Raw genomic sequence first — 23757 nt, forward strand, 5'->3', positions numbered from 1 at the left:
TTTAGCTCCAACTGAAGCAAAGTGCTGAACAATTAAAATGGCGCAAAAAGTTAATCGACGCAAACGATAAATATAACATATCAAGTCAATATCAGCATTTCAAGCTCGCCTCAACGCCAAGAAGTGAAAGTGGATTTCTTTCACTTCTTTCAGGAAGATAGAGGAGAATGTGTTTGATCCAAAGATTGTTGGTGACCCCAGGCCAGTTGTCTTTAAAAACCAACACATCAGTCAGGTGGGCTCGTACAGGTATCGAGGGTCCACGCTGATGAAACCTTCAACTGGAAGGTACATCATTTCGGAAGTCACCAAACTCCAACAGCTTTCTTTACTTTCTATGCAGACTGAGGGTCTCTGGAGTGGAACAGATGATATGTTGTGACTGTAACTGTGCAGTCGAGATCACAGGCTGTTGCTCTGATCCAGACTGCCATGAAAATGATCGGGGTTAGGAACCATCTTTCCCTCGAGATGCTTTATGAGACAGGCAAGAAAGATTGCGTCTGACCGGACTCAATTCCGACACCAACAGGAGATTCCGGGTCTCAGAACCAGGCTGCCAACACCCAACAAACTACAAAACAATCAACGACAAATGTCACGTTTCTTTTTAATCGTGTATATATGCAGTACCGTACATATAAAGTATGTTGCTGTTGTACTTTCTTGTTTGGTTCTGGAAGGGATGAAACGAAAGAAACACAGGGTACAATAGGAGGGACAATTCGGATGTATCCACAAACGTTTGAATCTGAGAGACAGTCTTCCTCTACTAAGGGTCAAGGGTTCTCCCTGTGACCCTTGACCCCTCCGGCCAATCACAATGGACTCCTGTTCTCTGAGGCGGGCTCCAGTTTGCCAGCCTGCAGTGGGTCCTTGTTTACATATCAACACCGCTGAGTATCACTGTGCTCACAAAATGATGGCAAATTTCACAGAATGGGAAACAGTGAACCTAAAATGGCAGACGATATCAAGTTAAAGTACTCCAAATACTCCAATGAGAAGAACTGATAGAATATCTCAGGTAAAACCAACAGCTCTGTCAGTCTGCCTCGGCAGTACTTTATGGATTTAATTTCTTTATTTATGATACTTACAGGTGGACATTTTGTAAAATTGTTTTCTCTTTACTCATTTTACATGTTGATTAAAAAAAACCACACATTTCTTGGCTAAAGTTTCCAGTGACCCCAAACTCTACGTGTTTTATTTCCCTCCTGTCAGAAGTAGTATTAGTAAAGCCATCCAGCAGGTCCAGACTTGGCCCGGCTTTAGAGGACCAGCAGAGCTCCTCAGCATGTACTCCACCCGGGACCAGGATCCATTGTTTGGCAGAGGTTGGACTCCCAGTGTCCAGCACATCAGGTTGTAGACGTCGACAGATCGGATCGGTGCCACCCGCACATTCTGCTTAAAGTCTGATTGGAAGAACAATAAAGTTGTGAATTTACCTCCAGATTTGTTTCAAGCTTGAAGGATGAAATGTGCAAAAGCTCCAAATCAATCAACACCTTCAAAACCTTTGTCATTTGTCAATTTTGCATAATATTCAATATATTGATTCAATTCATCAATAGGTTTTAGGAAATGACAAACAAAATGCTCCATAGCTGGTTTCCAACACATTACAAGAAATGTACTCTTGAGCACATACAATTAAACTCCCCCCAAAAACCTTCAATAGTATGTAGTCTGAAACAGCTGATAAAATAATCCAATAAAAAAAAAATATATATAAACCCATGGTCAAAGAGTCCAACCCTCAAGATGTGAATTACACCACAAATGTTGATCAAAACGTAAGCATGAAATAAACTTGAAGTTTAGCGAACAAAATAAAAAACACTTTTAAATACAAAAAATAAAAATGGAACGTTAATGTATGCATAGAACGTAAACATATACACATTACAGTATAAAGTGATTAAAAAGTTTGCTAGATCCTCTAGCAGTTCTAAAAACTCCAACAAACCAATCAGTGAATACTGAAATAGACGTTGCATCATTTTTTTAAACTCAGTTGAGGAGAGTTGTACGTTTTGAGCCAATGCCGAAAAAAATGGGTGTCGATTCCAGCAAATTCAAAAAGTTCTGTAACATCAAGTAACTCAGTAGAAATAAGGATTTGTGGCCCAAGTGGAGACAATCACTGGAGGAAGTCCAATAATAAATATGTGGCTTCAGGAAGTATGAGGGAATAAGTCACGGTGAAAACAAGGGGACAACTGTCCTCATACTCATTGTCTTCTCCATCCTCATGTTCACACTTCTCATCATTACACACATCCTCATATTAGTCATCATCTTCATCATCCTCAGTATAGCACAGTGATGCTGGTAACATGTTCATTAGTAACGCGATACGCTCATCTTTTTTCAGCAACGAGTAATCTAACATGTTACTATTTCCAAACCAGTAAACAGATTGTTATCAAAAGTCCCTGTGCCTTACTATTGTAGGGTCCCACAAGATGTTGGGAAGGAAGACGGGTTTCTAGTGAGCGACGCTGCTTTATTATGGAACAGAATCAGGCCGCTCCTTCATTCACACACACACACACACACACACACACACACACACACACACACACACACACACACACACACACACACACACACACACACACACACACACACACACACACACACACACACACACACACACACACACACACACACACAGTGACTGATCTCTCTGTGCTTGGCTTGACTCTCTGAGCTCGCGTTGTTCTCCTCAGTACTCCTTTGGTTTTCTTCAGCTCGCCTCTATTTCGGTTTGTATGATATTTAAAATTACTTGGTGAACGTGTTTGGTAACATACGCGGTACATTTGGCTCATCGAGTCAGTCACTGCCTCCACCCCGGTCTTCAAATCGCCCAGGATGAATTTTGAGGTGTCCGGAGACATGAGTTCCAGTCTGTTGACAACAGTCATGATGTGGTCGAAAGTTGCATCTGCCTTTGCTTCAGGATGGATACACACTGGAATAAAAAAATAGTAGTGGGAATTCCCTTGGGAGAAAAAAGGGATGGAGGGAAACAGCCAGGAGTTCAATATCCGTGGTGCACAGTCTCTCCCTCACCATCACAGTAGAGCACCACTGTTTGTTTACAAACAGGCAGACACTGCCGCCATGTTTCTTGCCCGTCAGCTGACTGTCACGATCAAGCCTGACTGGCATCCCAAAGCCGTCAATATACAGAGAACTGCCATTGTCATTGCTGCTCCACCAGGTTTCAGTCAACGCCAGGATTGCGGCAGGATTGCTTCTTCTTTCTGCCAGTGTCTGATGTACAGCTGGATGAGTGCCGCTGTTGCGTCTCCTCAGGAAGTGTCCCCACTGTCGACAATTGGTTAGCATGTCGCCGCAGCTTCAGTAGCACTACCTGGATTATATAATCCGCTGGCTGGATCCCATGCTCACCAAGTAATAATCCACAAGTACGCACGTTGCATAAATAGGATTAAAAAAAAACAGTCCCAGGTGTCCAAAGAATATAAAAAGAGGTAAAAGCGATAAAAATTATTTAAAAATTACAGAACTACTCAGTGAGCCGATGGTCAACCACAAGAGCAGTGACCCAGAAGTCGTGGGTCTGGAGAACAGGAGCAGAACATAGGGATCCTTGGAGCAGCGGTGAGAGGTGGTCTGGGTGAGTCTGCTGGGGCCATGATTGGTCGGTTCATTCCTTCAGGGAATTGCAGGTGGACCCAAACGCAGACTCACGGAGATCCATAAAATCAGGTTTATTGAGGTTCAGAGAACACGAGAGGAGCGACATGTAGACAAGACGCAGGCCCGCCCCTCCCTACACACAGAACACGCGCTGTGCGTAGGGCCCCGCGATCCATGGGGGGCCCCATTTTGCGCAAGTGAATTGAATTTCCCTTGGGATCAATAAAGTATCATCATTCTCTGCAAATGCGCAAAGTATGCGCGTGCATTTTGCCGAGAGGCGCGTAGAGCACCGCCACCAAGTCAGCCCGAGGCAGGAGAGAGAGAAAAAAAAAGAGACGAAAGGCGAAGCATCACCATCTGACCAATCAGCGGTCAGATGGGCCGGCAGGCAGTTGTTTACAGGTAGAAAGTAGAGAGAGAGAGAGAGATGGCTTCCAAACGTCAATACAATAATAATAGTAATAATAATAATTATTATTAATTGTGCCTGCCTCTGTAAGAGGCGTCACACAGTTATTACAATCCTGGGAAAGCGCCGTTTTTTTTAATTATTATTATTATTCTGCCGCAATTTACGGAACCCTACTAGTCCCACACCGTTTGGCGTACATAGACAATGATATATCGAAACGTGCGCAATTATCGGGATCGGTGCGGATCTATTCAGATTTTGGATATCGCAAATGGTTTCCGAACAAAACGTAAAAAACGCTGAAAATTTCTCTCATAGACTTGAATGCGATTCCGGAAACAAATTCACACAAAATCACACTTTTTCCACGCCACATCACTGTTATTGGAAGGGGGCCCCCAAAATAAAATCCTGCTTTGGGCCCCCACTTGGCCAGGGGCGGCCCTGACAAGACGAACTGACAACAGAGGGAGAGGGTTTAAATACACAAGTAAGGGGTGGACACAGGCGGAACACAACGATGGGAGCACACAGAGGGAGAAGGCCATTGGTGAATTGGAAACATGAGGTGAGACACACAGGGCCAGACACAGAGACCTGACACGAGGTAGACGATTCCCTATTATCAGGGTGTCCCAATAACTTCTTAAAAAGTCTTCAATTTATTCAAAGTGCTGCCTCCTCAGTACACGAGAGGTCGCTTCACTCCAAAATTGGCTTCTCTTCATTGGCATTCCTGTTAAATCTACAAGAGAATTTAAAATCTTTCTTTTAACTAATAAAGGTCTTAAAAACCAGGCTCCACAGTATTTAAATAGCTTTTAGTTCCATATGATCCATCAGAACACTTGATTCTCATAGTGCTGGTCACTGGAGGTTCCTGGGTTTTCTAAAAGTACAATGTGAGGCAGAGCTTTGAGTTCTCAGGCTCCTCCAATGAGGAAGCAGCTCCCACTTTCAGCACGGAGAGCTTGACACGGTTTGTACTTTGAAGGTTGAAGGCTTTTTCTATTGAATTCAGTTTACAGTCAGTGCTGGTTTTGGATACCTTGGATGATTTTATTGTGAAGCTGCCATAGGTTAGGACTGCTGGGAGACTTTTATTGCACCGAGTCACTTTCCTTCCTCACTCTCTCTGTTTCCCTCGTACATGTGCCACATACCACTACACAAAGTTTGTGTAGCCCTGTGGGTACGCACATTGTTGCCACAGTTACATTGAAAACGTATTGGGATTAGTAATTACAAGTTACTCCTCTAAATGTAACTTAATTATTTTATTGATTACTTGATTTTAAAAGTAACTAAGAGAGATTACAAGAAGGTTTCAGCAGCTGCCGACAACAATACCCCCCATGGTCTCAACACAAAAATAACATGCTTGGCCAAAAAATTGGGAGGCGCCCTGCCAATTTATGTTTTTACTCAGGAAAATTCCGGGAAATGCTGTAACATATCTGCACTTGTGTTCTTGATGCAATGTTAAGGTTTGGTGACGATGTTGTGTTGGTTCTGATTCCTTTGTGTTTCCTCAAGGCACCATTGTAGCGAGTTGGCTTGTGATTTTGCTGAGAGTGGAGAAGGTCAGGTGTGTGTGTGTGTGTGTGTGTGTGTGTGTGTGTGTGTGTGTGTGTGTGTGTGTGTGTGTGTGTGTGTGTGTGTGTGTGTGTGTGTGTGTGTGTGTGTGTGTGTGTGTGTGCGTGTGTGCGTGCGTGCGTGCGTGTGTGAGAGAGAGAATGAGGAGCGGTAATATAGCGTCTTTAAAGACAGGAAACTCCTTTCCAGCGTCATGCAGACGCTACAATAGTAACGCACAGTGACTTGGATAAGTAACTTTAATCTTATTACTGATAGGAAATAGTAAGGCGTTGTGTTAATCATTAAAAAAAAAAAGAAAAGTGGTCATATGAGAGTAACGCATTACTAAGAACCCGTTTACACAATGATTACGAATGTAGCCACAAAACGTGGCTACATTACACGACACCAGTGTGCAGATCCACTGTATCCACAAAGTTTTTATCGCGGCTCTCTAAATGGAAAGATTCCTTCATGGCCGCTATTCCCTCCTGCAGAGACTGACGGAGACGACGGAGCCTGTTACTGCACATGTGAATCTCTCCCCCTCCCTCCTGCTAATCCAGATGTAAACCAACATGGTGGACTCATAGCGGTTTGACTCGCAGTCAGTTTTATCATCCACATCAGTAGTTTAATAGTTGAGACTCTCCCCTGATAGCATCTGGTGCCTCATCAGTCCATATGGATGTCAGGTTCTCTACATTTTCTTCACGTTTATAGCGTTTTGTTCTCTGCACCACGTCAGTGTAGTTTCATTACAAAATCAAACAACAGCCCTGTCCTGTGGCCCGGCACACTAACTACATCGTTGTCTTTGTGTCCGCTGCTGCAGTGTAAACGCACTCGTTTTTTTTGAACGGATTAGATGTTGTCACGTGAAACGTTATCGTGTAAACGGGGCCTAAGTAACTATAAAGCAACGAAGTTATTAAGTAACGCATTACTGGCATCACTGGGTATGCATACAACAGTTCGGGAAACAGCCCTGCAGATTGGGGAAAGAGAGGAGCGGCTTCCAACCACAATTCAAATCCCCCCCAAAATAAAACCTGAACCTCCAGTAAGATCTGAAACAGCCGTCTGGACAGCGTGCCTTCAAAAACCTGGAGCAAGTCCCGCTGCTGGAATTGCACACTATGATACAAGATTAATTGGATGAGAGACAAGTCTTCACAGAAAAATAAAAGGATGTGTGTTACCAGGGCCCTTCGCCACAAAGAAGCCTCTCATGTCCTGGAACTCATTGTCATATCCATGCCAGCCCTTTTGCCACGCTGAGGCTTCCCCAGAGTCATTCTTCCAGTACGGAAGGTTGGCTTTGTTCTGGAGAGAGAAAACACGCACACACACACACACACACACACACACACACACACACACACACACACACACACACACACACACACACACACACACACACACACACACACACACACACACACACACACACACACACACACACACACACACACACTCAGAGCTGTGCACCCTGAACTACCCTCAAAAATCTAATTAATTTATACTGATGGATTTATATGAAGCAGGCACCTCATTATCAGGGTATCTCATATTTTATTTATAAAAACATTTTTTTAAAGGGAATTTCTGAATAAATTCCATTTGTCAAGCTCTTCTGGAACTCCCAGTTTCAGTTTGTAGGATAACAGTTTCTACTTCTAAGTCCAGGTTTGACGCACCTGTTAGTTTGGACTGTCATCGATCACATTCTTAATTAAACTGATATACTGCATGTTTAGACTGCGGCAACTGCCAAACCAAAGGTTTTTTTCCTCAAGGTGAAATATATGTTCATTGTGTGTGTTTTAATCCATTCCCAGATTGACTGTGTCGCTGCCCTGAATATGATGATCCGCGGGTTTCTTCAGCTTCATTACCTCTATGATGAACCAGCCTGGCTCAGCCACCAGTGTGAGAGGAGAAACAAACCTCCCCCTCTTGTAGTGGAACCGCTCAGGGACCTCCTGCCTGCCATAGACACGCATGTTAGGGACTTGGGACAGTGCTGCATACACCTGAAACAAACACAGATCAGTCAAAAAAAAAGCCAAGAGCTTTTTACTTAAAAACACAATTAAATTACAGAACGGTTCACTATAGTTTGTTAGAAAAGTGTTCCCAGTGATGAGGGGTGTTGACGGGCATACTGACGGGGTCATTCCAAATGAGCAAGTCAAAATATTTTCAAATGGTAAACCTCGGGCCTCAAAATCTTTGAACAACGTGTTGAACAAAAAGAGAAAGGCTTTCAGACACCTTACTGAGTGAAACCTGCTTAAAGGGGTAATCATGAATGAACTATCCATCCATTCATCCATCATTCTTCTACCCCATTTATCCTGTTCATGGTGACCGGGCGCTGGAGCTCAGTCTGTCAAAGGGCAAACACACACACACAACCACACACAGGGGCAATTGAGCGTCACCAATTGAACTCACATGCATGTTTTTGGACTGCGGGAGGGAAATGGAGGACCTTGAGGAAACACACATAGGGAGAACATGCAAACTCCACACAGTAAGGCCCCGGGCCTTGAAACCACAATCTGCTGCGAGGAAAGAGCAGCAAGAATGAATTTATTTTTTTTTTTTTGTAATTAAATGACAAAGACATGCTGGAAGGAGAACATGCAAACAACGGACTGGGGTCTGTTTAGGTTGGTTTAAAAACCACCACTGATAGGGTGGGTGCTGATGTTCAACAGTGTAAGGTGTGTGTGTGTGTTAAAGAGACAGCAGCTCCAAGTCAGTCCACTGTTGGAAGCAACGAGCCTCAAACCGTCATTTACACGGTCAATTTTCCAAAAAGACGGCTGACAAAATAAGGCTGTGAACTTGTCAATGCCCGCCCGCGATGTCCGCTCCTCACAGTGCTTTGCAGCGAAGTGTTGTAAACCATGTACTGCCATGAAGCGGTATCAGTGGAATGGTAATGGTGGCATGGTATCAGTGGAATGATATCAGTGGCATGGTATCGGTGGCATGGTATCTGGTGGAATGGTATTGGTGGCATGGTATCAGTGGAATGATATCGGTGGCATGGTATCGGTGTTGTGGTATCGGTGGCATGGTATCGGTGTTGTGGTATCGGTGTCATGGTATCGGTGGCATGGTATCGGTGGCATGGTATCGGTATCGTGGTACCAGTGGCGTGGTATCGGTGTCATGGTATCGGTGTCATGGTATCGGTGGCGTGGTATCGGTGTCATGGTATCGGTGGCGTGGTATCGGTGTCGTGGTATCGGTGTCGTGGTATCAGTGGCATGGTATCGGTGTCGTGGTATCGGTGGCAGTTGAGGAATGTGTACGAGTACGAGTACTCATGCCTGGTATTGAACCACTACCCGATACGTGTATGGATATCAGTGCATCCCGAGTTGCAATGAAAATTTATGAGGTGAACAAATGAGTTCCAGTAATGACCAGTAATGTGATTTCAGACACAGATTTCACAATTAACTTTTAATTATATATATAAAAAAAAAAGAACAATAATTTTTGACAGGGCCAGCAGTGCTAGCCTTGCTGCCCTTGACTGCACGCCAGTGGCTATGACCAATGATTGTATGTGTCAAAACAACTTAAGCTGTTTAACTTTAGCATTTATAAAAAGTTGGAGTGGCTTCGGGCAAAGGGTTTCCATGCAAATTTCTAGTGAACTCAAGTACGGTGTTACAGTTGAGTGTCCCGAAGTTTGGTCTGCAGGGTTCTCCTACTGCGAGTCTTGTTCTGCAGAAGGTTCTCATGTCTGAGTCTGGTTGTGCAGAATGCAGATTTCACGGTCTCACCTGCGGATACTTTTCCCGATGAGGCCACAGGCTGACGACCGGTCCTCGGTCCATCATCTTCATGATGTCTGACATATTAACATACTTGTCCAGTTCTATGACCTTCTCCATCCAATGAATCTCTGTCATACCGTGATCTGAAAACAGCAGCACATTAATGTGCTTCTCGACGTTCATCTCCTGAAAAAGACACAGAGACACATTGAGAATCTTCAAATCAGTCTCACTCCAAACTGTGTAAGTCCTCAGCGCAAAAACAGTTATTTCACACGAGTATGTTTCATCTGCCTTTTGTTTTCTGCGGCCAGACTTCAGGTCACGTGACTGTCGAGTTACACCTGACTTGAAGACACATAATGGCGGACATCCCTTCTAGTTTCAGTGGAAATTGCTATATATTTAAAATAGCGTGTGGCTTTAGCAACCTTTTGATAGCTTTTCTAGGGACAAATGCATCCAATTGGATGATCTTTTTTTCCATTTCAACATAAACTCACTCAGTTCTCTCAACAAACCTCGGTTTTGTTGTGAGTGCTGTGGTGTTGTTATGGACGCTATTAACAACCAGTGATGCCTCTAACGCCTTAATTAGTAACTTCTAATTACTCTCCAATGACCACTTTTTTCAGTAACCAGTAATCTAAGGCATTGCTATTTCCAAACCAGTAATCAGATTCAAGTTACTCATCCAATTCACAAGCCATAGAGCAGGCAGTGCAAATAAATAGATGAATAGTGCAACAACAGACAACAACTACATCTCTGGGTGAATAAATATCAGTAATAGTAAAAATGTGATAATAACAGCGTGAGTCAGACATAAATACAACAAAGAGATACTTTTAAAAACCAGTAGCCTGTGAAGTAACTCAGTTTTTTTTCACGGAGTAACTTGCAATCAGTAATCAGATTAGTTTTTGAAAGTAACTGTGGCAACACTGTTAACAACGGACTAGAATGAAGTTGATGTTGCACTGCAGCTCTTAAAACTAGTTACATTTGACCACAAACACACTTCTATGCATTAAATTATGACTTCTATTTAATTTTCAAAATATAGTTTAATATTTGAAATTGAAACAGATAGAAGCATTTTAGCTAGATTACAAAGTAGAATGTAACTATTTACATTGTAATTTATACAATACTGTTAATACTATACAGTGTGGAAGCGAATGTGGCTCAAAAATCAAGTCGAAATGTATTAACACAAATACTTTTTTCATTTTCAGATTAAATAAAAAATGTTTAATTCATAAATAAAAATTAATGATCAATCACCCAAACTGCAGTTTCATTTTCTTATACTAGGCTGCTTATTCTGCGACTTCATTAAAATGAAAAAGAAAATGACAATTGAGATTTAATTTTCAGAAGACACTCCAGCAAATTGTGACCAAAATTCATAATGAAATGTCAAATTTGAAAATGAAAACACATTAGCAAAAGTGCTTTTTCATTTCAAGCAATGAAATGAAATGAAAGTCATAATAGTTCAGATAGAATAGAATAGAATTCTTACTTTTAATTTTCTGTTGAGTGTCTGCAGGCTGACATCCAGCTGTCTCACAGCAGTTCGGACTTGTTCAGACTCTGGACCGAAGTGATGACCCTCAATGTCTATTTTCTCATAATAGATGGCAGCCATGTCTGCTCGGCCCGACCTGAACAAACACATTACAAGTCGAACGCTGAGATTTCAACAAAACCTTCCCACATGATCAATGTATCAGCAGTTTTTGTTAAATGAAGCATTTTCCTTGTTCAGTATATTTCCTACCCAACCAAATGTGTTATTCCACACAACAGGAAGTGTAAAGTGTCTAACAATCGTGTATGAAACGTCAAACAGCAGTCATGAGGTCGGTGAGTCTTTGTTACCTCAACAAACTGAGAGCGTCTGTGATTGAGTCCGTAAGGTTCTCAACTGATGGGTTGTACACATATTTCTCACAGAATGTTGGGCGGGTGCCCAGGATCTCCACCTCGCAGCCTGGAAACATGTAAAATCAGAAAAAAAGAAATCACTTTTCATTCACACTGGCCTGACTACGAGTTCTCTACACAATGAGACAGCATTTACAGGACAGAGGTCATACCAGGGGCTGCAATCACGTTTTATAAAATGAGCATTCATGTGGACAACTTCCTGATATCTATTTTGATTGATTTTCTACTGTAAGTGCAGATAAATACTGCTGTAAGAATGTTGTGTCCAGAAATAAAATTTGCTGCTTAGTGAACAAAAGAAGGGCGGCACATCTGTACAGATTTGTACAGCGTTGACTCAGTTTAACTGCAGAGCTTGGAAGCATTCAGAGCCACGTGCGAGAATCGAACAGACGTGCTATGTTGCGCTAGCAATGGAAGGTTTCATCAAAAACTTCTTCTGGACTAGTTTGAGTAAAAATTGGGTTTTACACCTTCATCATTAATCAAGAACGTGGTACGAAAGCAGGTTAAAGCGTTAAAAAAAGAAGAGAATTTCTCTATTGGGGGCAAAAAACTGCGTGGCCCGTACGGGGATCGAACCTACAACCTTGACTTTGTTGACACCATGCTCTAACCAACTGACCTAACCGGCCGTTTTTCACATAACCTGAACTCCCATCATGCCCTGCAGCGACCAACTCCAAGAAATGTCAGCAGGGAAATCCAAGATGGCGGTGTTGCGGGCGCCGCCATACTTATTTACAGGTTGCCGCCATCTTGAAATTGAGCAATGCGGAAGCGTGACCGGAAATGACGCTAAATGACGCAAGGAAGTGACGTTCACATAAGCGACATACAGGAAGGGACGTAGAGGACTGAAACGGAGGGAATTACGTTTGCGGAGGCCGACCCACAGTTAGTTACGTTCTGATCGAGCATGCAGGAAGGTACGTAGACGACATGAACACTTGAGAAGTGGCGTAGCGGGACCCACTCGCCGGATATGACGCCAAAAACAAGTCATTCGCTGAAAAGACGAAAAGACGCACATTTATCGTTTCTTTCTTCCAGTCTTTCGTATGTCAACAGAAGGAGGATTGTCTTCTCATAAGGTAATGATTTCCCTTGTTATCTATATAGAAACGATCAGCCTGCTCTAATAAGAAGCAGTAGTTTATCAGTGTTAATGAGAGAAGGAGGAGTTTTGTAATTAAGTTAGGAGCAATGAAGGTTTAAGTTGCTCTTTCTATCCCCATGCCTTGTTTTGGTGCATTAAGTGTCATTTCTTGTCTTGTGAAAGCTTACTCTAGTAACTTTTGGTGTGTTAAGAATTAAGAATGTGCCGACATTGAACTGCATCAGTAATCATGTCATTCTGTATTAATGGATGTATACAACGAGCTTGCTGCTGTATTTTTATCCCAGATAGATGCTGTATATATATATATATATATATATTCATTTTGTGTCACCATGTGTCTTTATGTGTAAAATTACATTACTATTCATCCTCGGTCACTAAAATGTGACTAATAATTAATTTATTTTAATCAGGCATCTCAATAGGAAGCATGTATCTTGGATGAAACTTTTTATCAGTGCATTCATATGAGAAAATTATTAAAGGTCATGAGATACATTTTAAATCAAATGTATGAGATAATGCAACAAATCATTTAGATGTTTGTCAATAAAGTTAAATGTTTATGTCTGTGCCACACATATAGAGAACTGAAATTGCATTTCTCTTCACATCTGCATTTAAAAAATAATTTCACACACTAACAATATAAATAATTGACGTAACATATATACAGGCTATGAATATAATAAGTTAAGAGAAGTATAAAAAGATAAATAATGTAAACACTGCAGTGAAATCAACACAATAAAGTGAACAGAAAGTTATAACAAATATAAATAATGATGATTGACTTGTTATTTTTTCAGAGCAAATCTTATAAATAAAACAATAATGTGAATACATCTCTTGTTTTGCAGGATTTTTTTAATCCAGACACAGAAATGCTGGAATGGATGCAGTGCAAACTTTACAAAGGCTGCTGCATGTTGGTTGTGCCTTAAAATTCCACAAACATCTGGAGGAGTCATCCAGCTGTGGATGTAAGACCACAAATGAGAGCACAAGGTACTACAACAATAGTTTGTAGTTATTCAATAGATGTGTGTAGTATGGCAGAAATGACTGAACCACTTGGTGAGATATTTATTCTGCACTCTTTGTGTTGATGGTTTGTCTTTATATGAGGTCACTGCTTTCATAAAGGTTTAATCATCAACAGGAGTTCAATGTCTTTATATTTTAACATTTTAACTCTCCTCCAATGTCTGGATTTTAAACAACACGTCACACAGCCGACTCACAACAGAGGCCACACCCTGGACCTGGTCATTTCTTATGGCCTGGCCATTGGTGTGACCTCTGTTGTTGACCTGGCTGTGTCCGACCACTTTTGTGTGTTTTTTAATGTCACCAGTTTTAAGCAGCAGGAGGCCCCGGTCAGAACGGTGAGGAAACGCTACATAACTTCTGAGGTGGCTGATAATTTTATAAAGATTTTAGAGAATATCCCAGCTGAGGTTTTACCCGCTCCATGTGATTTTATTGTTGACGATTTTAACAGTAAATTAAAGTCAACTCTAGACCTGGTGGCTCCAATTACTACAAGAATCCTTAATAAATCCAAACCACCAGCACCATGGAAAAACAGGGAAACTCACCAATACAAAATAAACTGCAGGATTGCCGAACGGAGGTGGAGAAAATCAAAACTTATGGTTCATTATCACATTTTCCGGGCCCACCTCAAAGCCTACAATAGAATAGTCAGACACTCAAGATTTTCATATTTCTCAAAACTCATCAGTGACAACAAAAATAACCCCAAACTCCTCTTCTCCACCTTCGACTTTTTAACAAACACCAATTTTAATAAAAACTCGCTCCCCTTTCCCTCCTTTTGCGAGGATTATGCCCACCACCTCAGAAGCAAAATAAATGACATCAGATCCAGTCTTTTACCTTTACAAACTGTACCTTTTAACTCACCTGGACTGGTGTCTTCACCAGAGGAATCACTGGACTGTTTTGCTCTGGTTGATGCAGGAACACTTGGTCGAGTTTTCTCCCAAGTGAAACCAACAACCTGCCTTTTAGATCCGATTCCTACCTCACTTTTTAAGTCATTTTATGGGTTCTTTGAGGAACAGCTTTTATACATGGTCAACTGCTCTCTTCAGACGGGTGTTTTCCCCGCCGCCTTTAAAACGGCGGTGGTGAGGCCCCTTCTGAAGAAGAGCAGTCTAGACCCCAAGGTTCTTAATAACTATCGCCCTGTATCCAACTTACCATTTTTTAGCAAAATTTTAGAAAAAATAGTTTTTAATCAATTAAATACATTTTTACTTACAAATAACATTTTAGAGAAGCATCAATCTGGTTTTAGGAAGAACCACAGCACAGAGACAGCCCTTTTAAAGATTTTAAATGACATCAGGCACAATCAAGACTCCCAACAACTCACAGTCTTGATTTTATTGGATCTTAGCGCTGCTTTCGACACTATTGATCATTGTATTTTACTTGACAGACTTAGAAATCTGGTCGGCATCTCTGGTAATGTTTTTAATTGGTTCAGTTCTTATCTCACAGATCGACGCTTCTTTGTAAGTTTGGATACACGTTCCTCAGGTACCCATGAAATCCACTATGGGGTTCCCCAGGGGTCGATCTTAGGCCCAATCCTTTTTAATTTATACATGCTGCCACTAGGGGATGTCATCAGGAGACACGGTGTCAGCTTCCACAGCTATGCTGACGACACACAGCTGTATGTGGCCGTGTCTCCTGATGACACAAGGCCGATTGATGCCCTTTTTAACTGTATTTTAGATATCAAGTCATGGATGGCAGCAAATTTCCTCCAGCTCAACCAGGACAAAACAGAGATTTTAGTTGTAGGTCCTGAACACCAGAGAGAGAAACTTTTACCAAAACTGCTAGATTTTAACTCATCTTCATTTATAAAGAACCTGGGCGTAACTTTTGACTCTGAGCTTAATTTTATCTCACACATCAAAAATGTCACAAAGACTGGTTTTTATCATCTGAAGAATATAGCCAGAGTCCGCCCATTTCTCTCTCAGGCAAACGCGGAGGTGCTAATGCATGCTTTTATCTCTTGTCGAATTGACTATTGTAACGCCCTGCTCTCTGGTCTCCCCAAGAAAACTTTAGCACCACTACAACTCCTACAAAACTCTGCCGCACGAGTGCTGACGAGGACCAGAGGGCGGGCCCACATCACGCCTATTTTAAAATTGCTGCATTGGCTCCCCGTTCGCTTCAGGATCGATTTTAAGGTTCTTTTACTAGTTTTTAAGTGTCTTAATGGTTTTGCACCCTCTTATTTATCCGAACTACTTTTATCATATCAACCCTCGCGGGCCCTGAGGTCCTCCGGCACCGGCCTTTTAATTGTCCCTCAAACGAGGACCAAGACTCACGGGGAGGCTGCGTTCAGCTCCTATGGCCCCCGTTTGTGGAACAGCCTGCCGGGGAACCTCAGGGCTGCAGAGTCCATTGAGGTTTTTAAAAAAGGGTTAAAAACTCACCTTTTTAATCAGGCTTTTAACTGATTTTATACATGTATGTGTGTATATAGTTATGTATTTGATCAATGTATTTATCTACTTCTATTTATTTATTTCAGATAATTATCTAATTTTCTTTTTTATCTCCAGTGGTTCCTCTAGGGGGCGCTACACTGGTGGTGGCCGGTTTTTGCCACTCGTGGAGCCGTCCCATGGGTTTCCCTGCCCGGGCACCTGGCAGGTCCCCCGCGTATGCGGTGGGATTGGCTTGTCTGCCCGGTTGGGGGGGGATCTGTGGGGCGGCGCCCCCTGTGGTCGGAAGTTGTGCCGCCCCCAGTGTGGACGGCCCAAATATGTCCCTTTCCTCACCTTAGTCCTCAGTGTCCTGCCATGTCTCCATATCACTCGGCATGTCTTCATCTATGATGTGTGTCTGCATGTGTGCGTGTGTGTTCACCTGCTTTTTATTCATCTATTTTATCTTTGCACTGTTTTTAATTTTTGTGGAAGCACTTTGTGTTGCTTAATGTATAAAAAGTGCTATAGAAATAAAGATTATTATTATTATTATTATTATATGAGGTCACTGCTTTCATAAAGGTTAAATCATCAGTAGTAGATTGATGATCACATTGTCAAAGTAAAATATCAACTGATTCTGCATCTTGTCTACAGTTGGTGATTAATATTGTTTAAATCACAGAAACAATAATTCCCAGACAGTTTTGACTTTAATCAAGGTGGAACTTTCCTGCTGTGTCTTTTCATTGGTTTCCACAACGTATTTTTCTCTGCAGGATCATTGAGGCTGTTGAAGGAGGAGGAGGATCCTCACTGTGTTTTCCAGAGAGCAGATCAAGGTGAGTGAAACAAACTGTGCTGTTAGTGATTCTATTCTCTTGTGCTAATATCTGTTCTCTCTTCTCTCTTTACTCATGGACTCGAGGGTCCGTTCAGACAGAATGAACCTCTGGAAGATGTCGTCTGCATCACCTGCCCTCCAGCAGCACGTCATCATGAAGATGTTGTTTCAGTGACCAGCAGGTCAGAAAACATCTCTTCAATCAAGTTTGAGAGTTTTTACGTAGCATAAGCTTGATTTGTTTACTTTTATTCCTCTGTATTGCAGCAGATGTTGGAGCTACTGGAAGAGATGGAGGAGGTCACAGGAACCAAGAAGAGAGACCAGAGACTCATCAGTTATGTTTTTGATGTTATACTTCCAGAAGTAAGACGATCAATCAAATGGAGGACATCATAGAAGTAGAGTGGTCAATATTTTGTGTCTATTGAAGCCTATCTACATGCACCTTGTCAGTGTTTTTCAGATCATCATCAACATCCTGATGGGCTCAGGTCACACAAGGCTGGAGGCCCAGGTCCTCATAGCCAGTGGGAGAAAGTTCTAACACTCTCACAGACTAACCAACCGTACGTGATGAACAAGAGTCTGAATGCATCTGGTGATGGTGAAGTAATCTGAATACTTCCTGTTTTCACCTGAGTGTAGCTGCGCTGCTGCTGCTCATTACCGTCTTATCTATTGGAATCTTTACCTTTACTTTTGGTTCTCAGAGTGCTGGTTTACTGGAGGTTCCTAGTATGTCGACAACCGCAAACGAGTATGTCGGCGCCCGTAAGCCACCATTGTGATACCACACTGGCGAGGTTTGAGTTGTGACAGTAGTATGGCGCTGACCGTGAGCAATAATGGCGGCGTCCGTAAACAAGTATGTCAGCGGCCGTACACCGCCATTTTTATACCGCACTGGCGAGGTTTCAAGTCTGGAGGAGCTCGGTTGCATTGCGGATCATGTACTCTTGCCTCCCACCGACAGTGACGCTGTGGTGGTGATTCGGATCAAAATGGCAAAACAAGATGGCGGCGGTCGTCAGGAAGCGGACATATTGTCGGCCATTTTGGATTCCTCACTGACGGCTTCTCACCAACTCCGTGATGCTACAATACTCTTCACCACTAGATGGCAGCACAGAACGTTGCCGGTAAAATGAAACTTGACAGACGTCAGTGTGGTTAATCTCCACCACCTGCTGCTCCCATCTTGTATCAAAGTACTGTGTCAGTGACAATGATGGAGAAGTTTTTGAAAAGGAAGAATCTAACTAGGATCTCAGCTCTTCATCCATCAGGTCCAGGTTTCACACTAAGGGAGTACAAATAAAAAAAAGAAATTGGGAAATACTTTTTTTTCTGTATTTATTTGATTCCTGATGGTAAAGCATTGATGAGAACAACTTTATATTGTTAATAGAGGCTACAGAGTTTACCATTTTAACATTTTTGGGTGGTGGTGTGCCTCGAGATTTTTCCAAAGAAAAAAGTGTGCCTTGGCTCAAAAAGGTTGAAAAACACTAATCTAATCTAATTTCCTTGCTCTCTTCCTGAGTGGAGATTAAATGTATTCGCTAGGATTTGTTTCACAGCCTCTATTTCACCGTGTCAGTGTGTGTGTGTGTTTATTTGTTTGGCGCAGGTTAAAGGTATTGTATTATATTTCTGCCAGCTTGGTGCAAACTCCTTCATGCCTTTTTCAACATTTTCTGAGTTGAGTGACTTACACTATTTTTGTCGTTTGGTAATCCTGTGTTGTGGCCGACGCCTCCGTTTTGTTTGTTTTTCTTTGTGTGCTCAGTGTGTCGTTTTCCTTCTGTTTGCTCGTTGGCAGTATTGTTTATATACCTTAATAGTATTAGCTCTCTGTTCCCTATTTCCCCCAAAATCTCATGCTTTTGTTAGATTCTAAATATAAATAAACCCTGGTTTGTATTTCTACCTGTGTGTGTGCTGTGTTTCACTGCTCTGCATTTTGGTCTTACTGCCACCCAGTAAAAGTTTGTGCATATTCTCATAAATTCTTCCTCACCGTGTAATATACCGTCACTTATACAGTAAATAACCCAGAAACGACTCTTACTTGTTATATATAATATGATTTATTTGCATTTTATAAGGCCATTATACACACTGGATGGGAAACTATCTTTAACAAAATATGTAATATATCTAAAAGGAAGAAGAGTTGGTCCAGTTTTTTAGTTTTGTTCAGGCTTGGGGCTAACCTGAGGTGAAGGTCTGTGGCTTAAGTGAGTGGGTGGGTCGTAACCTTTGAGGGATTTGAAGTGATCAGCAGGTATAATGAGGGGCGGAGCTGTGCTGGAGCGTCCACAGGCCTCTATTGTTTCAAGTGGTCAGACGGTTTGTGATGGGCTAACGGAGCAGAAACGTGTTGTTGAGCTGTCAGATTCCATCAGTCCACCGCTCAGTGACGCTCCTCCTGCTTTGACTTCTCACTGTAAGACCACTGCTGCTGGTGGATGAACCCGCTTTCATAGTAACTATGGTTTGTTTATGTCTGAGGGGAAGGTTAAAGGCCTATCGGGTGCTTACTGAAGTACTTGTAAAGCTAACATTTCATCCCACGGCGTTGAAGGGTATTTCGAGACTCTTTTTAACTTCTTTTTAAAAACCCGCATGACTTTGTCGTAATAAAAACATGTTTTCTTTGCATTTCTGCCAAATCCTTCTGTTGTGCATTATAATGTGGTATTGTCAAAAATGTACTTTCAGTGTGACTGAATGGATGGATTTCAGATCAGCATAAAAACCAATGTACTGTTTATGCTCGTTTCTGTTCACAGAATTCATGATTTAGACTGAATGCACAAGTCGTGGAGGTTCTCCAACGAGAGCTGCTCAACAAACCTGGACTTGCAGGCCTTTTATTTAAGGTAAGAAACAAGATCAAACCTGAACAACGCTACAAATATTATCACACTCTAACATCTTTCCTTATTTCCGTCATCTTGTCTGTTTAAGAAACTCTTATGTAGGTTTCTTAAAAGTCCTCCTCACTACTTTTAGCGGTCTTTCACCTTAGGAGAACTCTTAAGGCTTAAAATGCTTCCAAATTGTACGATTTCTTTTAGTAACGTCACTAAGAGCTACTTTTAGCCTGAGGATACTTTGTCAATACGAGCACTGGGCTGGATGCATCCCTGACAATGTGGGTGGATGAAGTACACATCCGGGTATTTCTTGCGTACTCAGTGAGATGCATGCTTTGAACTGGATCAGTACTTGGTCTCCGAGAGATGACGTTCCACAAGTACTTTGAAAACGCGAGTACAGACAAGTACTCATATTGAGAAACAGCCACAGTCTCTGCTGTATTAGATGTCACATCAGGGGTCCCGCAAAGTTCTGTCCTGGGTCCACTTTTATTTACTATTTATGACAACAGTCTGGGTCAGAACATTCCACACATGCAGCTTCACTTTGATTGAGAATGCTGTTATTTACTGCTCAATCTCTTGAGCCTCTGCAGGCTGCTTTTTGCTCTGTACGACTACATCTGTTTGGTTTAAAACATCTGTTGAATGCTTAAAAAAAAACCCAAAATGATGCAGTTTTCTAACGCGAGGAAGGGAGTTGATTCTCTTGATATCATTTAAACTCCACAGAGACGATTGAACTGGTGACACATGACAAGTATGTTGACATTTTAATTGATGAACAATAACATTTTAGATTTGATTTTCAAACCCTCGAAAAGAAGCTCAAGGTATTTAAGAAACAAATCTTTTTTTTCTTTTTTTTTCCAATCCAGCCAGTTAAAAAAAATAGGTAGAGCCAAGGTAGTGGTGATCTGATGGATATTCTAGTCTAGAATAACTTGAAGCTCCCTGAAGTACCGCGACAAGAACTGATCCTGGTGACAAGTTTCCAAAATGTGCTAAATGGTACAGAGGCAGATTTATGATGTTTAAGCCTTCTTAAATTATTGCTGTATATTTTATAATGTGTGTTTTACAAAGTATGTGTGTTTTGTTTTTTTAATGTGTTAGTGTTTGTTCCATGTAATTCCATGTAAAAATCTGGCTTCCCTCCACTGGCTGCCTGTGCTTTTCAGAGTCCGTTTTAAGATTCTTTTATTTGTTTTTAAATCTTTAAATGGTCTCGCCCCGCCTTACCTCTCTGAGCTTCTTCATCTACACGCTCCTGCTCGGTGCCTCAGGTCAGCTGACCGGCTGCTCCTGGAGGTACCGAGGCTCAAACGGAAGCTAAGAGGGGAAAGAGCCTTTTCCATTGCCGGTCCTAACCTCTAGAATGCCCCCCCCCCGTTAGACAAGCCCCCTCACTGTCCATTTTTAAAACTCGTCTTAAAACCCATTTTTATTCTTTGGCTTTTACCTCAGCGTGAGACTCTGCCCTGGATTTAGTGCCTTCGTTTTTTTTATTGTTTTAACTTTTTATGTTTTGTTTATTGTTTTACAATCTGATTGTTTTTATTGCTTTAACTTTTTTATTGTTTTATTGTTTTTATTTTGCCTCTTATATTTTTATTTCAATGTACAGCACTTTGTCTCAGCGACGGCTGCTTAAAGCGCTTTATAAATAAAGTTGAGTTGAGTTGAGATGTAATTGTAATTGTGGTATTGCCCATGGCTCCCTTGGAAAAGAGATCTTGCAATCTCAATGGGCCTCACCTGGTTCAATAAAGGTTGAAGAAATAGAAATCTGCTACTCCTGCCCTCAGCTCTCTGATGATCTTAAATCTATTTTTGTTCACTCGTTTCTCTTGTACATCTCCTTTCCACCACCGAGTCGTCTTTCCTTCATAAAACCTGCACTCATTTCATTTTTGACTTCCTGTTCTTGCGCTCCAAAGTTGTCCTGCAGACCACAAGAAGTTTCTCTTTTTTTATTTATTTATTTATTTATTTATTTGTCATTCCAATTTGCTTTTATAGAGAAAATAGAAAAGCCCAACATATCCACATGAGCAAGCAGGTGTGTTTGTGACTGTGGAAAGGAAAAACTCCCCCCAACAGGGAGAAACCTTTGCAGAAACCAGACTCAGAGGTGGCGGCATTCTGCGGACCGGTTGGGGTGAAAGGATAGAGGAGAGGAGAGGAAAGACAGAGAAAGACTTGGTGGGGAAAATAAATAAATAAATAAAAAATACATACAATACCCTACAAGAAGTTTCTCTAAGACAGCGATGCTCATACTTCTTGGCTCAGGGGCCACACTGACATCTGGTGCCGGTCAACACCAGAACCATACATATCAATTAAACATAAACATTAAAAAAAAAAGGCACTACAGCACAGACAGCTTTTGTCTTGTGTGTGTGTGTGTGTGTGTGTGTGTGTGTGTGTGTGTGTGTGTGTGTGTGTGTGTGTGTGTGTGTGTACTCACCAGGCCAGTAGTACATGAAGACCTTCTTCCCCTGCTTTTGCAGACTGACCCACAGCGGCTCTGAACCTTCCCACCACAGAGGTAAACTGCTCTCAGCATTGGCGCCGATGAGGAACTCTTTGTTGAAGTCTTCGCTCCACATGAAGTTACCGGTCATGTGATGTGTTTCACAGTGACGGCCTGAACAAACAAAACTGCATCAACTACAGAGGTCCAGAAACACATGAAACACAATGCTGACATTTTATATATTATATATATGAGGCAATATCGTCGTCGTACCACCGTAGTTTGGATCAGTTTTCCTCTGGCTGTTTACACGTTGACCCCTCTTATATAAGATAACACACTGCAGCTGCAGCACTGTGTGGTGTCGTGCAAGCATACAATGATTCTTCCAATATCACTTCCACTCTCCTGGCCAGTCCCTGACCTCCCAGGGGTTTTCAACAGTTTTCAACAGTTCAAAATTTTAAAAAAGATTCCAGAGGGCATCTCATGAAGGCCATCATGCATTTCTCTTTCATTTTTGATGGTGAACATAAATAAATCGACAGGGAACGTGGTGCCATCAGCTCTTTAGTCCTGTGCCGGTCACAGGGTCGAGGAGCCAATTCCAGCTCACAATGGCAAGATTAGGATACCTAATTAAATTTTAAATTAAACGTTTTAAAGTTAATTGAATATTGCTTGAGATGTACAAAATGAAGTACTGGTTCAGAAAGGGAATAGTTACAAGCTAAAAACACTAATATTGTTTAAAAACAGAGCATACATTAAATATGGTTTTAAAACGTGTTATAAAAGTACATGAAAATAAGGTGACCTGACTCTAAAGCCAATGATTTGACTTGACTTGCCCAAGAGAAAATGACTTGGTCTCATTTCTGTGCGAAAGTATTCATACTTTTTTTAGGTAATCTGCCCATCAGCTTGTGACATGAGGACTGATGGATGGTTACCTGTCATCAAGGTGTAGTAGTGGAAGATGGATGGAAAGAGCAGTGTTACCCGTCATCAAGGTGTAGTAGTTGGGGTAAGACAAGCTGGGGAAGTCCGGGGTTAAGTAGTCCACCTTCACCCCCTCTCGTACCAGCTGCTGGAAGCCTGGCAGCGCCTGCAGCCCGTCCACGTAGTCGTGCCGGAACCCGTCGATGAGGAAGACGAGTAGTGGTGCTCCGGCGGCGCCCTGCAGGCCCGCAGCAGACAGCAGCAGCGGGAGCAGCAGCGGGAGCAGGCGGCCTGGTGCTCTCCCCGTCTGCATCATCACGCCGTCTGTCCTCTGAGGGGGAAGCTGGTGGACGGTTCAAAGTGTCTCTCTGGGTGGGACGAGCTGACACTGTGGGGGGGGGGGGGGGGGGGGGGGGACACAAAGGGGACATCACGCCTCTTGCATCCACAACTCAACACGCAGAAAGCTCACGTCAGAGTGAGCTGCGACTCCACCTGATGGACAATAGAGGACCTCCACCTCTACTCCATCAATAAATGAAACATATATAAAA

The 23757-nt window shown here is 42.2% G+C and overlaps 1 protein-coding gene across 1 annotated transcript; it reads right to left on the minus strand.

Annotated features, from left to right (window-relative positions):
* Nucleotides 1-231: 231 nt before the first annotated feature.
* enpp6 (ectonucleotide pyrophosphatase/phosphodiesterase 6) lies at nucleotides 232-23519 on the minus strand (the record flags this gene model as incomplete). Its single annotated transcript, XM_080501785.1, has 10 exons — nucleotides 232-281; nucleotides 634-676; nucleotides 1264-1421; nucleotides 6877-7000; nucleotides 7573-7710; nucleotides 9484-9663; nucleotides 11006-11147; nucleotides 11365-11476; nucleotides 22253-22432; nucleotides 23264-23519. The coding sequence occupies 10 exons, from the start codon at nucleotides 23517-23519 to the stop codon at nucleotides 232-234; spliced, it is 1383 nt and encodes a 460-aa protein (XP_080357911.1).
* Between the last annotated feature and the right edge of the window lie 238 nt (nucleotides 23520-23757).

The sequence above is a fragment of the Blennius ocellaris genome, assembly GCF_963422515.1.
Source record: "Blennius ocellaris genome assembly, chromosome: 9".
In the NCBI taxonomy this organism is placed as follows: domain Eukaryota; kingdom Metazoa; phylum Chordata; class Actinopteri; order Blenniiformes; family Blenniidae; genus Blennius; species Blennius ocellaris.